This window comes from Mobula birostris, chromosome 5 (assembly GCF_030028105.1).
Source record: "Mobula birostris isolate sMobBir1 chromosome 5, sMobBir1.hap1, whole genome shotgun sequence".
Taxonomy (NCBI): Eukaryota; Metazoa; Chordata; class Chondrichthyes; order Myliobatiformes; family Myliobatidae; genus Mobula; species Mobula birostris.
In genome coordinates, this window is record NC_092374.1 from 168,867,729 (window position 1) to 168,884,203 (window position 16,475).

At 44.5% G+C, this 16,475-nt stretch overlaps 1 protein-coding gene across 7 annotated transcripts in view; it reads left to right on the forward strand.

Annotated features, from left to right (window-relative positions):
* Positions 1–16,475, forward strand: part of farp1 (FERM, RhoGEF (ARHGEF) and pleckstrin domain protein 1 (chondrocyte-derived)) — a 263,668-nt gene that overhangs the window by 233,203 nt on the left and 13,990 nt on the right. For 5 of the 7 annotated variants that reach the window (XM_072258822.1, XM_072258824.1, XM_072258825.1 and 2 more), the window contains exons 23-24: positions 573–691; positions 4,714–4,877. In XM_072258822.1, the coding sequence (XP_072114923.1) occupies positions 573–691; positions 4,714–4,877 (283 nt within the window). Of the gene's footprint in view, positions 1–572; positions 692–4,713; positions 4,878–7,636; positions 8,000–16,475 lie in introns of all 7 variants that reach the window. The other 2 variants (XR_011886088.1, XM_072258827.1) reach the window with 2 other exon arrangements.

The window sequence follows — 16,475 nt, forward strand, 5'->3', positions numbered from 1 at the left end:
ACTGTTGTAATTATTGAGTTACTGTCAGCTTGAACTAGTCTGGCCATTCTCCTCTGATCTCTATCATTAACAAGGCATTTTTGCCCACAGAACTGCTGTTCACTGGACATGTTTGGTTTTTCTCACCGCTTTCTGTAAACTCTAGAGAATGTTGTGTGTGAAAATCTCAGATCAGCAGTTTCTGAGATACTCAAACCACCCCGTCTGGCACCAACAATCATTTCATGGTCAAAGTCCCTTAGACCACATTTCTTCCTCATTCTGATGTTTGATCTGAGCAACAGCTGAACCTCTTGACCATGTCTGCATGCTTCTATGCATTGAGTTGCTGCAACACGATTGGCTGATTAGATATTTGCATTAACAAGCCGATGTACAGGTTTACCTAATAAAGTGCCTACTGAGTATAAATAATTGAACTTGCACCTCTCCCAAGAAGTTGTGGCACAGGAGGTGAAGCCACACAGCTTTGCTCCGTTGGAATGGATTGCTTCACTTTGGCTACAAAATGCCAGTTGGAGTTTGCATTCTACTTAAATAACATTGGATATTTCTACGCCCTTCTCCAACAGTGCCCGGGTGGAGATGGACAAGTGGATAGAGGACTTGCAGATGGCTATTGACCTTGCCCAGCAGTGCAATGGGTTAAGCAGCGAGCTACTGACCCCTAGTCCTAGTGAAGGGACTAACAGTAAGTGACGTACATATCAATGCAAGTTCTTGTCTACCTTTTGTGTTGAAGTTGTTCTGATGTCCTGCACCAAAACCGACAAGACGTCCATACTTACCCATTTGTTAGTACTGACCCCAAACACGAGCTTCTCCTGAAGCCACAGATCACAGTGTGCAAGGGAATGATATCAGACTGACCTGCAAGTCTGAATTCAAGGTCGCTCTGTGTAAAAGATTGACACCTTTCCAAAAATAACGCTGAGTGCACCTGACATGGTACTAGTAATTGATTTTGTGTTGTAAAGTAAACCAATTATTGAATGGCTACCTGGTGTGGTATTGATTCTAAAGAGCTTCATTGACTGTAAAGTGCCCTAGGACGTCTTCAAAGGGATGTGAAAGGCGCTAGAGCAATGCAAGTCTTTTCAGTTCTCCCATGGGACGGTGAAGCGTGGTTTGTGATTCACTCTGTCAGCTGAGGTTTCCCCTTCACCACGGCAGATCTGGTGAGAGGATTGTGGATCTTTCAAGTACATTGTTTCAGCATTTGGGCCTTCAGACCTGCTTCACTGGTTAAACTGTGGTCTGCACCCTCACCCCGCTGATGATTCCAATCCTTTCACCCTGGTTCCTAACAAAAGTCCATCACAAGAAAATAGGAGCAGAAGGCGGCCACTCGACCCTTCAAACCTACCTCACCAATCAATGTGATGCTGGGTGATCCCCCCACTCCCGTCTCCTCCTCTGCACCTCAGTCCTCAGTTCCTTGATCTGTTTACCCGCCTCCACTTTAACAATCCATCCTCCACAACAGAGAATTCCTGAGATTCAACACCATCTGTGAAAAGATATTTGCACCTGCCTCAGTTTCGATGATCTGGTAAATATTAACCACTGCTATTAACCTTCGATCACAGTTTCAGAAGAGCAACCAGCTCCAAAGTTTTACAGTGGAGAGTGTTCACTCCGTCTGGCTGGTGAGGTGGTGAGAGAATTTGAAGCCCACTACATCACCGTGAACCTTTAAAGAGTGACTGTGAGGGACACAGTAGGATTTCAGCAGATAAGTCGTAGGTTGGGACGGTGTACCAAACTTTGAAAGGCCTAGATAGAATGGATGTAGAGAGGATTTTTCCAATAGTGGGAAAGTCCAGGAATAAGGGGCACAGCCTCAGAATGGAAGGATGTCCCTTTAGAACAGCGATGAGGAGGGATTCCCTTAGTCAGAGGGTGATGAATCTGTGGAATTCATCGCCATAGACGGCTGTGGAGGCCAAATTGTTGATAGGTTCTTGATCAATAAGGGTGTCAAAGTTCATGGGAGAAGGCGGGAGAATGGGGTTCATTGGGAAAATAAATCAGCCGTGATGGAACGGCAGAGCACACAGAATGGGCTGAATAGCCCCTAATACTGCTTCTATGTCTTATAGTGAGGTGTACCGTCCTCCCTGAGAGCTGGCAGGCTGGTGACATATTTCTGACCAGGCTTTCAGCTGGCAGAGCTGATGTCTGAGAACTCCTGCCACTCATGTTCGATTCTGCTGCGGTCTGCGTGCTCTCCGTGTGACCGTGACGGGTCTCCTCCAGGTGCTCCAGTTTCCTCCCGCAACGTGCAGGTGCATCGGTGAAATGGACACTGTAAGGTGCCCCCTACAGTGTAGGGGTGTGTGGAGTTGGTGGGAATGGTGTGAATGAGGGAATTATGGATAGCATGTGCACAGTGGGCCAAAGGGTCTGTTTCAGTGTTGGAAGACTGACTTCCAGCTTTGCACTCCAGTGTGAGTAGCTTTGTGGCGCTGTTGCTGATGTGTTAGGCTTTGGCTGTTCTGCCCCGTTGTTTAGGACTCCTGCCCCAGTTTTCTCTAGTCATTCTCAGTTTGATCGAATGGTATGTTGGCCTTTGTTACTGGAGCACAAGAACATCATCATCACTTTGTGCCGTGTCGTATGACGTGGGCGATCAAGGTGACCATGATTGATCTGGGCAAATTTTTCTGCAGAAGTGGTTTGCCATTGCCACCTTCTGGGCAGTGTCTTTACAAGATTGGTGACCCCAGCCATTATCAATACTCTTCAGAGATTGTCTGCCTGGGGTCAGTGGTCGCTTAACCAGGACTTGTGATACAACCATCCACCATCTCCCATGGCTTCCCGTGACACTGATCTGGGGGGGGGGGGGGGGCGCGTGCTAAACAGGTGCTACACCTTGCACAAAGGTGACCCTGCAGGCTAGTGCCTTACACCTCCTTTAGTAGAGACATATCTCCACCCCCTCCAGCCAGGGAGCACAAGATAGGGCATCAGTGAGACCACACCAGGAGCACAGTGCTCTGTTATGGTCTCCACACTGTCACAGGGAGAGCATGCGCACTCGGCAGAGAACTGAGTCCTGGTGGGCGGGTGAATTTTGTGCGCGGCTTGGCCTTTTCTCTTCAGGTCTGAGAATAATGAGAGATGACCTCACTCAAAATTTTTCCACAAGTTGCTAAGGACGTTCCCTCCGGCCAAGGACCTGTCTCAGGATCAGGAGCAGATTATTCGGGATAGACACGAGGGGAAATTTCCTAACTTGGACTGAGGTAAATCTTTGGAAACTACCCCAGGTGAGTGTGGCAGCTGTGTCACTGAGCTCACTCAGAGCACAGGTGGACATCGGAGGCATCGAGGACATGAGAATACGGCAGGAACGTTGAACTCTTTGAATGGGAGAGCAATCTCGAGGGGTCGCATGGCAGCCTTCCGCCCCCATTTCCTGCCCCCTAAGGTTGCCTTGTGTCCTGACCATAAGATATTGGAGCAGAATTAAGCCATTTGGCCAATCTAGTGTATTATGCCAATCAATCATGGCTGATTTTTGTTTAAACCCCTTTCTGTGTGTTCTCTGCACAACTCTGAACCCCCTTACCAATCAAGAACCTATCAATCTTTGCCTTAAATACACCCAATGACTTGGCCTCCATAGCTGTCTGTAATATTACTAGGGTTCCCAACCTTTTTTATACCATGGACCAAAACCATTAAGCAAGGGATCTGTGGACCCACAGATTCACTGCCCTCTGGTGTTTTGTTGTGTAACTTCAAAACATTAAACTAATTCAAAGGATAACAAGACAGCTGAGAGATATTTAACAATCATAAGACATAGGAGCAGAATTAGGCTATTCAGCTCATCGAGGTTATTGTGCAACCATTTCTTACTCTATAGAAGTTTGGAAGATGACAGCCAACTTATCCACTGTTTCACTAGTCTTAATTTGTTCTTTATGTGGTGCGAGACGCCACATATCTCATGGTAGCATCATGATGTATGCAATTCACATACTTTTACATATAATCATAATGAATTATATAAACAACAAAGAATGCTTAATCAAACAATGGATTTACAAGATTACTCAAATATTACTGAAGAAGCAAACACATGACATCTGGCTGAAGAAATTCCTCAGAATCTCTGTTCCAAAGAGACAGCTCACAGTTGTAATGAGCTTTTTCTACAGATTTATTGAATTATCTGAACTTAAGCTCCATGTTGAGATTTGATTGAATGCTGGCCAATGAGTTTTTGATCTCCTAGATAACTAAAGTAATACAGATGTTATTTTCAGTAAAATCAATGTCCAAGATGTACGAAGCCAGATGTGCGATAATCATCCAGCTGTTATTGCCCAACTCTCCTCTGCTGCCACAGATAACTTTTACACCCAGTTACAATAAAATAGTCCCAACAGTTCAGGCTTCATTGCACTTAAATGAGGTTTCATTCTCCGCTAAGGAGCCATTCAATAATTGTTCAAAAATTCAGGGTCATATGTTGGTGCAAGCTGAACTATAAATGGACAGGCCACTCATCAGCCCACGGTGAACCAGTGCCTGGAGTTTTCTGATCAGCTGTGTCTTCTGATGATGTATCCTTTTATCTTTTCTTTTCCTCCTAATATTATGTCACTCGTTGGTTTAGATGGAAGCTTGTCGCACGTTAACAATGCCTTTGGATTACTGTAATTTTTTTTAAAGGATTTTTCTTGATCAATTCTGTAGAATCAACTGATGAGACGTCCATAGAGCAGGAATCTGAAGATGATTTAAGTGTCTCAAGGACCTCTCTTGAGAGACAATCACCTCACCGTGGAAATACCACCATGCACGTTTGCTGGCACAGAAATACCAGTGTTTCAATGGTGGATTATAGTATTGCTGTGGAGGTACAGGCCATACTGAGATAAAAGTGTACATCTAAACCTCTTGGCAATGTGGCACATGCAGAGGTTCTTAAAATTCGGTGAATGAATTCCACAACAATTTTGCATCTGAGTTGAGCTATCAAAGTTCTGACAAATGACTCTCAGGAATAAAGACCTGGTCATAGAATTCAGGAGACCATAAACTTGGGAGCAGAGTTAAGCCATTTGACCCATCAAGTCGGTCTGCTATGTTTTCCATCTCAGCCCCATTCTGTTACATTCATTCTGTAACCCCTTTGACATCCTGACTAATCAATAACATATCAATCTCCACTTTAAATATGCCCCATGAGTTGGCCTCGATGGGGCAGGAATTCCACTTATTCACCTGTGGCTAAAGAAATCTGTTTTTAGGAATTATTATTAGGAACAGTGTCATTTTGAACAGAGTCTAGGCCTGAACATTAACAGTTTATTCTCCATTTGCCCCCCATCCCCCCACTCCATAGATGCTGCCTGACCTGCTGAGTTCCTCCAACACTTTGTGCGTTGCTCTGGATTTCCAGCATCTGCAGAATCTCATGTGTTTTCTGGCAGAGTAACAAAGGGCGCTCTGCGCTGGATGATTGTCAGATGCTCTTGAGCACTTGAGTTGCTTGTCTGTGTTGCAAACTAGTACAGGTGGACTGAGAATGGCACCAGAAGAAACTCCTACCCGTTGTGGGATCACAGCGTAACCTGTGCACAAAATAATGGTCTCATGTGCTCTGTGACAATTGCCATAAATTAAGCAATTCAAGGTCAGTTTACCTTAGACAATATAAGGATTATCTGAATTCAATGCCAGGGTATAAGATTTCAATCTGTGGAAATACTTACGCAGTTTTGTCAGAACTTTGAAAGTTTGCGTTATCTGCTTTGAGATATGTAATTGCAAGACTCAGTCTGACATAATCTTAGTGAGTTTTGCATTGATCAGGAGGGATTTGGAGAAGTAAGATCTAGGGCTATCTAAATGGGATTACGTGGCAACACTGCAGCTTTTATTTTATGTGTTTTTCAATGTTTAATAGTAATGATTCGATCTGAATTTGTGTAGCGGGAAAAGAAACAAAATCTATGGTCATTCTTTTACAAAACTCCAAAAATCAGCAAGATCCACTCAACTTGGGTGAGCTGCTTAACGAGAACACAGTTGCCGAACAAGGCCAATGCAATGTCATTTCCTAATGCATTGTGGCCAGTGTCAGTCATCAGTGTTCCACGAATCACAAGAACAGATGTAAAATTATCAGTTTGTGGAATTCATAACCTTTAATTACTTAAATCGTTTTCCTTTCTTTGGAGAAAAAGCTCCTCCTGCTTTTATTGGAAAGACTCTAGTGTATGTCTTCTGTGTCACATTTTATCTGTCCTTCCCACACATTTGCCAAGTAATTCTATCTGCCAAATGTCTGTAAATACCACACTCTGTGATACCATATTTATGGCACCTCCTCCACAGTATTTCCCACACCTGTGTCTGCTCTTCTTTGGGCCAAACCAATGCTATTTTAAGAATGATATAATCTGTTTTATAAACTAAGAATGTGCCATTTAAACCTGGTTAATTTTCTGATAAGCTGGAGTGTTTCTAAACAACGTGTCGTCAATTATCTTGATTTTGTTCTCTATTAACAAATTTAGCTGCCCAAGATATCTCTATTCAACCCTGGAAATCTGATTTAAAAATAGAAAACAATCGTCAGGCCAGGCAACATCTGTGGAGAGAGAAACGGGATTAATGTTTCAGGTGAAAGGTTGCTATTTGAGCACAAGTGTAAGGAAGAGTAAGTTTTGTAAATGTTTCGTCAGTCTGCACTTTGAGTTTTGTGTTCATTTCCAGTTGCCTCATTATGGGAAGGATATGGAGAGTGCAGAGAAGAGCTGCGAGGGTATGAGCTAAAAGGAAAGGTTGTACAAACTGGGGTTGTTCACCCCCCCCAACCCCCTGAGTGTTGGAGGCTGAGGGGAGACCTGACAGAAGTTAATATGATTATGAAAGGCATAAATAGAGTATACGCTCAGTATCTTTTCCCCAGAAAGTAGAAACATCAAACAGCAGAGGACGTGATTTTAAGGTCAGGGGTGGTGGAGTAGCTTAAAGGTGACATGAGGGACATGTTTTAAATGCAGAGGGTGGTAGGTGCTTGGAACAGTTTACCAGTGGTAGGAGTGGGATTAGGCAGCCTGGTGGAGTTGAAGGGACTTCTAGATATACACGTGAATATGGAGGGATTTGGATGATAAACTGGAGGAGGGCACTTAGCATAAATTGGCAGTGACATTGTGGGCCGAATGTACTGTCCAAGGGTACTTGATAAAGACGCAGTTGATTCTTATTAAACTTTAAACGTAGTCTCTTCATTTCATAGCTTTCCACGTGAGTGCATAGTCCGGGTTTGTTTTACTCGGAGTGGAGGGGGCTGAGGGTGGACCTCAGAACATAGAAGAGTACAGCGCAGCAACAGGCCCCATGGCCTACGACGTTGTGCTGAACTATTAGCCATTGCCACCCTGGTAAAAGGTGCTGGCTCCCACTCTATTTATGTGTCATATATCATCCTTCCTCACTCCAAAGAGGAAAGCCTTAGTTTGCTCAACCTATCTTCACAAGATATGTTCTCTGTTCCAGGCAACATCCTGATAAATGTCTTGTGTACTCTCGCCAAAGCTTCCACATCCTTACTATAATGAGGCGTAATACATTTTCTTCGTATCGCTTTGTCTATTTTTCATAGAATCAAGTCAGACAACACTGTGATTGACCCGTCGGCCTACTGAGTCTGTGCCAGCTATCCACTACCCACTTACACCCATCCACTTTTTTCTGCATTCTCCCCACGTTCCCATCCACTTCCCTACATGCGAGGGACAATTCACAGCAGCCAATTAACCACCTGCGTTTCTCAAATGCGGGAGGAATGCGGAGAACCCGGGGCAAACCTACAAGGATCAGGGAGAACGTGTCAACTCCACATCAACAGTGACCGAGGTCAGGACTGAACCTTGGTATCTGGAGCGGTGAGGCAGTGGCTCTACCCAATTCTCCACTGGGCTGCCCGTTTTATCCCATTTACAATGGTGCTCAAGAAAAGCCCGAGGTATTTGTTTGTCGAATTACTATAAATGATGGTTCCTTTAAAATTGAGGAAGGCGTTTAATTATGGGGATATTTTTAAGCAAGGCTATAGGATTTTCACAAATAAATCTACTTGGGAATTCAGGAGAAAGTTCTTTACCCAGCACGGCCCATTTGAAGACAATTAAATAATTTCTGATCATTTAAATACTGACAAAAAATGCGGCTGTCCATGCATAAGAGAGTGATTGTACTGCTTGGTAGGTCCAAAGTCATACAAACATGAATCAGACTAATAAATCTGTTGGGGAATTTGAGGAAAGTGAGTGGGGAATGTAGGGAAGCAAAAAATACTGATGCAAACAGGTGCCAATTTGAGGAGCAGTGGGAAGAGGGAGAAAGGTTTGGGGTGACCAGCATGGATAAATGGCTTGCATTCCTGTATGATCATTGGTAGCAGTTTCCAGCCTTGGGCTCCACACTGATTGGCAAGCTGCAAGCTCATTCCAGGCCACTGCTAATGATATGGCCACAATTGCATTGACAAGAGTCACGCTGGTTCTAGCTGAAACCTCGTATTAAATCCTTAAAATAAAATTGGTTTGGCTCCTTTTTAAAGCATTTTGTTTTCCAGGCATTCTGTCAAGATCTTCTTGCTGCACAGATGGATACCTGTGTGCATGTTACATCTAGGGTTGCCAGCTCTGGTCAATATTATTCCCGGAGCTTTTGTCACGGTTTATTGGCCAACATGTCCTCCTTTGGGACATCCCATCTTCCAAGGTCCAATTGTAAAGTGGGCGCTTTACCTGATCAATATTTTCAACCTTGGACAGCTCTCTGTCCAATATTTTGTTTTGTAACTAATTGACAACAGGTTAAATTAAAAAAAATCTTTATAATGCACAATCATTTCTCCCTTGGGTTCCTGCTTGCAGCAATGCCTTGGAGATCATTTGTCAATTCCTGGACTGCAGTCCAATCTTGAAGAGATGGCAACCCTAATTACAAGTCATTTACGAAACTTCTTGTCTTTCCTTGCTCCCTGCATAGTTTACAGCCTGTCTCTGTCTTCTCTCTCCTTTGTTTTTGTTGTCCTGGTCTTATGATGGAAGGAATCTCCACTGTTGCTGCCTGTTCTTCACTTCCCTCTGGATTGATCTGTAATCAGTGGCCTCTTGCCCTCTCTCATGTCTGTTGGTATCGAGTGCAGAGTCTGTCCTTTTATGATTACATCTCCAGTATTGAGGTAACAGCTTTCTGGGTCGGGGGGCACTGGGGCACTATAATCTGGCCGGCTGTCAACATACTTACTTTTAGCTTTTAAAGCACTAATTAGAGTCCAAACCTTCATTTTGCTAGTCTTGGAAATAGCTTGTCCTGTCAAAACACAAGTAGAGCCTCAATTACTTCACAGAGACAGATTTAAATTGCCCACTAATTATGTTCTGGCCTCGAGCAAGACCTATGTTCATAGATATATAAGGAATTTATATTTAGCTACATCTTATGAAGTGAGACTAGAGTTTATTTCATGGGCTGACATACTTTTTGGTCAGTATTGACAACCCGGTTGTTTGATTAGCAGTAACAGTGAGAGAAGTGGGGAATCTCACTAGGTGTGCCTTTTTTCTGGGTTCGTTTAAAGAATGTTTACAAAATACAACAACTTGTCTTTACTTAATTATCAATCCTTATGCTTATTTCATTCCCTGGATTTTACTCATTAGCTATGGGTTTTACTCATTAACTATCATAACAAATACTCCAAGGTGCTTCAGAGGAGCACTACGGGACACATCAAATTTCATAGGGTTAGTGTATACGAATGGGTGATGGTTAGTGTGGACTCCATTAAAGGCCCTGCTTCTGTGCTCTCTTTATAAGTTCACGGCATGGTCAAAAGGATAGGTTTTAAAAATGACAAGGAAGGTGAGACAGGGAGGTTTCAGAAATGAAATGGCAGCTGAATCCACATCCCCCAGTGGAGGTCTGATTGGATTCAGGAATGATCGTGGCAGCAGACTGGAAAGAACAGACTCTTGGCTGGTTTCAGGTTCAGAGGATTACAGAGAGGGAGAGGTGAGAGATTACGAAGGGATTTAAAAAGGAAGGGAAACATTTCATAATTGAGGTCGTACATAACCAGGAGCCAGAGTAGTTAAGTGGACACAAAGCAGTGGTGACCAGTTAGGATATACGTTTGTCAGAGAGTAGGAGAGAGACTCTTGGATCAATTATGACTGTAAGTAACAAAGTAAAGTCTAGGGGTTTCAGCAGCAGATACGCTGAGTAGAGGAATTAGGATGCCTCAGTAAGTGATCGAGAGGGTGTTCTGAAGCACTTTCCAGTCAAATATTACATCAAAGCTGGGAAGATATTTAACTTTTATAAATTTGCCTTAAGTATTTAACACATATTGTGCTTATAAACTGCAATAATATAAAGTTTTATCAGGTGCATCAACTTTGCAAGATGATGGAAAGATAAATGGGCAAGGTATTTCTGTGTCCTTAATGGAATCAGAATCAGGTTTAATCTCACAGGCATAGGTCGTGAAATGTGACGTTTTGCTGCAGCAGTGCATTGCAAGACATAATTTTAGGCAACTACAAAAAGATGCATGTATGTGAGTAGTGCAAAAAAAGAGCAAAAAATAATAGTGGGTAGTGTTCATGGGTTCATTGTCTATTCAGAAGTCGAATGGCAGAGGGGAACAAGTTGCTCCTGAAACATTGAGTGTGAGTCCTCAGGCTCCTGTGCCACACCGTTGATGGTAGCAATGAGAAGAGGGCTTGTCCTGGGTGATGGAGGTCCTTAATGATGGACACCACCTTCTTGAGGCATCGCGCTTTACATAGAAACATAGAAAATAGGTGCAGGAGTAGGCCATTCGGCCCTTCGAGCCTGCACCGTCATTCAGTATGATCATGGTTGATCATCCAACTCAGAACCCTGCACCAGCCTTCCCTCCATACCCCCTGATCCCCGTAGCCACAAGGGCCATATCTAACTCCCTCTTAAACATAGCCAATGAACTGGCCTCAACTGTTTCCTGTGGCAGAGAATTCCACAGATTAACCACTCTCTGTGTGAAGAAGTTTTTCCTAATCTCAGTCCTAAAAGGCTTCCCCTTTATCCTCAAACTGTGACCTCGATGAAGGTGTCCTCGATGCTCTGAGGCTAGTGCCCGCGATGGAGCTGGCAGAGTTTACAATTTCTGCAGCAGTGGCCCCTCCATACCAGATGGTGATGCAACCAGTTAGAATGCTCTCCACGGTACAGCTGAAGAAGTTTGGCAACATATCAAGTCTCCTCAAATGCCTAATGAAATATAGCCACGGTCATGCTTTTTTTGTAATTGCATCAATATGTTGGATCAAGGCTAGATCTTCAGAAAAGTTGACACCCAGGAACTTGAAACTACTCACCCTTTCCATTACTGATCCCTTGATGAGGACTGGTGCATATTCCTATGACTTCCCTTTCCTGAATTCCATAACAGCACACATCCTTGACGTGTGCCAGTGTCGACTGTCAGTGAGAAGGAGATGTTATTTCCAATCTGCACTGACTGCGATTTCCTGGTGAGGAAGTCAAGGATCCAGTTGCAGAGGAGGTACAGGTGCCCAGGTTTTGGAGCTTGTTGATTAGAAATGGGGGTATGATTGTGTTGAACACTGGGTTGTAATCAATCAACAGCAGCCTGACGTTGATATTGGTGTTGTCCAGCTGATCCCAGGCCGAGTAGAGAGCCAGTGAGATTGAATCCACTGTAGAACTATTGTGGCAATAGGCAGTTTACAGCGGGTCCAGATCCTTGCTTAGGCAGGAGTTGATTGTGGCCATGACCAACCTCTCAAAGCACTTCATCACAGTAGATGTGAGTACAACTGTGCGACAGTCATTGAGGCAGCTCATCCTGCTCTTCTCGGGCACTGGTATGATTGTCGCCCCTTTGAAACAATTGAGAACTTCCAACTGCGACAGTGAGAGATTGAAGGTGTTGTTGAACACTCCTGCCAGTTGGTTGGCGCAGTTTTTCAATGCCTTAACAGGTATACCATTAGGGCCTGTTGCCTGGTGAGGTTCACCCTCTTGAGAGATGTTCTGACGTCGGCCCCCGAGACTCAGATCACAGGGTCACCAGATGCTGCAGGGATTTGCACAGGTGTAGTTCTAGTCTCCCTTTAAAGACGTGCATAAAAGGCCTTGAGCTCCTCTGGGAGTGAAGCATCACAGCCAACCATGATGTTAGATTTTGCCTTGTAGGACATGATGGCCTGCAAGCCCTGCCAGGACTGGTGCGCATCTGATTCCATCTCAACTGGAAACTTCAAGTGGAATTCTTCTCATTGCCCTTAACATAGGTTGTATGTGGACTTCTCGTATAGTTCTGGATCACTGGTCTTGAATGCCACAGATCTAGCTCTTAGCGGACTATGAATCTCCTGGTTCATCCACAGCGTTTGGTTTGAGTACGTTTTTAAATGCATGCACTCATCCACATAGATCTTGATGAAGACAATGACAACTGTGGCCATTCATTCAGATTTGAAGATGAATCCTTGAATAGTCCAGTCCATTGACTCAGAGCAGTCCTGTAAGTGCTCTTCTGACTTTTTTGACCATACCTTCATGGTCTGCACCCTTGGTGCTACACCCTTTAGTCTCTGCCTGTACTTCAGGAGTAGAAGTACAGTCAGGCAAATGGGCTTACTAAAGCGTGGGTGTGGCATGGTATGGCAAGAATTCTTAATGGTGGTATAACAGTGGTGAAGTATGTGGCTTATCTGGTTCCACCGGTGATTTGTTGGTGATAGTTGTTCAGAGACTTCTTCAAGCTGGCCTGGTTGAAATCCTCAGTAATGACAGAAAGGCACCCTGGTGTGCTGTTTTGTGACTGCCGATTACAGTACTCAGCTCCTCCAGAGCCTGTCTGATACTGGTCTGAGGTGGAATGTACACTGCCACCTCGGCAGATAAAATGGATGACACTTGACCACTAGAAGTTCCAGGTCGGGTGAGCAGGACTGAGACTGAGACTGAGATATCTGTGCACTATGATGAGTTAATCATAAAGCATGTTCCACCTCCTCTACCTTTAAAAAGACTCAGTTGTCCTGTCTTTGTGGAGAATGGTGAAGCCATTGGGCTGCCACTGTGTGCCAAAAATGGCAGGGGATAGCCACGTTTCCGTAAAGCAAAGCATACAGCAGTCCCTGATATCCCTTGGTATAGCAATCTTGCTCCAAGGTCTTAAATTTTATTTTCCAGAGACTGTACATTTGCCAACAGAAAAGTCAGGAGTGAGTCTAAAGCCTACGCATTTCAATCTTGCCTGTAGATTGGCTCGGCTTCTGCAATTCCATTTCCTTAAAGGGGAATTGCACTCACGATCCAAATCTGCTGTCTGGACTCCATTGATTTTGAAGATTGGTAGATTTTTTAAAAACATCTTAAAAATTATGTAGCGTACTGCAGTACCTATGGTCCTGTCTGGGAATTTAACTTGTAGTCGTCCTAAACAGGAATATTTGATGATCTCCAACAGAACTGCATGCAAAATGCCATCACTTATCGGCGCTATCTTAACATATGAAAGGTAGATTCAAATTGTTTCACAGTCTGAATACAGTGGCTGTTATTCTAATGGAGCCAATTATAGTTTAGTCTAAAACAATATTTGCTTAGTTCCTTTTCGTTAGTGATGTTGTGGAAATGGAACTGGAATTGGTTTGTAGCTAAGGTAAATTGTGAGGTCAAGAGTCCATTTTACCCATTCAATAGTTTTATAACAATGGGTAGAAGCTCCTTTCTGTTGCTGGAAAGGTCCTGGCTAAGGTGATGCTTCAGAGACTCATTAGCAACATCACGGAGTCAATGCTGCCTGAATCGCAGTGTGGATTTAGGAAGAACAGGAGCACGATCAACATGATCTTTACAGCCCGGCGGCTTCAGGAAAAGTGCCAGGAGCAACATCAGGACCTGTTTATGGCCTTTGTCGACCTCTCCAAAGCAGTCGACACTGTGCAAAGAGAGCTGTTATGGAATGACCTCCTTAGGTTTGGCTGTCCCAATAAATTTGTTAACATCCTCCGCCAGTTCCACGATGGGATGACTACTCAGGTGATCATAGGAGGACAAGACTCTGAGCCCCTCTTTGTACGCACAGGGGTAAGGCAGGGGTATGTGCTAGCACCTGTGCTCTTTAACATCTTCCTCTTGTGTGTTACCAAGCTTCTCCACAACCAGATCAAACACAGCAGCGGTGTGGCAGTGGACGTCAGATTAGATGGCAGCCTCCTTGACGTCAGGAGGCTCCACGCAACCACCAAATTCTGTAGAGAGCGGGTCCTGGAGCTGCAGTATGCAGACAACTGTGCTCTTGTGTCCCATACTCCGGAGGATCTTCAGACTGTCCTTGCTGTGGCGGTGAGAGCGAACAGCAGGATGGGGCTGACTGTCAATACCACCAAGACAGAAGTGGTTTGTCAATGAGGTACCAGTGTCTCAGCCACTCCACCTGCCTTCACTGTTGGTGATGAAAAGCTGTCAGTAGTGCCATCTTTCAAATATCTGGGGAGCATTCTCTCTGAGGATAGCGGCATTGACGACGACATCCAGAGCCACATTAAACAGGCATCAGCTGCCTTTGGGAGACTTCGGCGTCGAGTCTTTCAGAACAGGAGCCTTCATCCCTCCACAAAGGTCGCCGTGTACCAAGTGGTCTGTGTCACCACCCTCCTTTATAGCTGTGAAGGTTGGGTAACCTACAGCTGTCACATCAAGTCCTTGGAGCACTTCCACATAAGCTGCCTCCAGCGCATCCTGGGAATTACCTGGCGTGAGCCGGTGTCTCACACTGAAATACTTGTAAAGACCAACTGCAGAAGTATTGAGGCCATGATCACCCAACGTCAACTGCAGTGGCTGAGGCACATGATAAGGATGCCCCCATGTCGGCTACCCCGCAGAGTGTTATACGGCCAGCTAAATCATGGTTAACACTCAGCTGGAAGGCCAAAGAAGCGCTATAAGGATCAGATGAAGAATGTTTTAAGGAAGTGCAAGATCAAATCCGAGGACCTGGAGGATGTTGCTGCTGACCGTACCACGTGGCAACAGCTGTGTAGGGATGGGGTTCTTATTCTGGAGATGGGAAGAACAATCAGAAGACAGCAGAAGAAAGCCAGGAGAAATGCAGCCATGGTTGCCAACACTACCACTACCACTACTACATATACATGTCCCACCTGCAATAGAGCTTGTGGGTCCAGGATAGGACTGTATAGTCATCATAGATCTCACTTTTAAAGGAGTAGATGTCGTCATCGGATTTCGATGGACAAACGAAGAAGAAGTTGTCCTTGAGCCCGGTGGTACATGTTTTGAGGCTTTGTATTTTCAGTTAAGTCAAAGAGGAGAAATGAGAGAATGTCTGGGTTGGATGGGGGCTTTGATTGTGCTGGCTGCTTTACCAGGGTAGCGGTAAGTGTAGACAGACTCTGTGGAGGGGATGTGTTGAGTTTCTTGCAGGGGCCATCCTGAGCCATGATGCTTAGGATGATTCCTGTAGTGCATTGATCAAAGTTGGTAAAGGTTGTTCAGAGGGGGAGCCTTTTGGCCCTTCACACCCGTGCCTGCTAATTAAGTGTGTTCTCTGAAAAATGCCGCAGATGCTGCAAGTCTGAAGTAAATCTGGAAGATCCTGGAAAGGCCCAGCAGCAGAGGTCTGCTTGGCTATGACGTCCAAAGTTGAGCCCAGCCCTGCACAGCTGTGGTATCTGCTCCCTCCCTGATCTCTAGGGGAAGCCAACCTTAACCCAGAATCAGGCCAGCCAGCTGACAAAACTCACAATTTCTTGATGTCCTCTCTATTGGTTCAGATAGGTCAGCTGTACTCTGCAGGCCTGGAGTGAGAAAGAGGGATAACGTGGAGCAGGTTTAAAGGCCTGTTGTTGCTGCTGCTTGTGTACTGACGTAGCTCCCTTCATCAAAGCATTGGTCTCTGCAACAGATGGTAACAGCTGTCACATGTAGAAGAATGTTAAAATCACAGACATGTTCCTTTGAGAATTGAGCAAGTAAATTTTATAGCCTCAAATTTTTGAGCTAAGATTTTGCTCAGAGTCCAACCATCTGGGAATAACCACAGAGTGTTACAGTTGGAATAACGTTTCCGATGAATGGATGCAGCAGGGTAAAAATAGCTCAGCGGGACTGTTGTGCTGAACAAGTCCAGGAAAGGAAAACTTTGGTTAGAAGGTGAATATTTGCAATTCCAACTAAAGCTGAACAGTGGCGAGTGAGCCACTGATGTTACAGCTGTTAGTGAGACAAAAAGAGCGAATTAAATCTAATCATCCAGTACTATTTGTCAGAGTGAGGCTATTGAAGATGATTTGTACCAATACAGAATTGAGATTATTTTCTTAGAGTCCCCTTCAGTACTGGATCAAATCAAAGAATTATTCTTGGGCTTCAGAACAATGTTG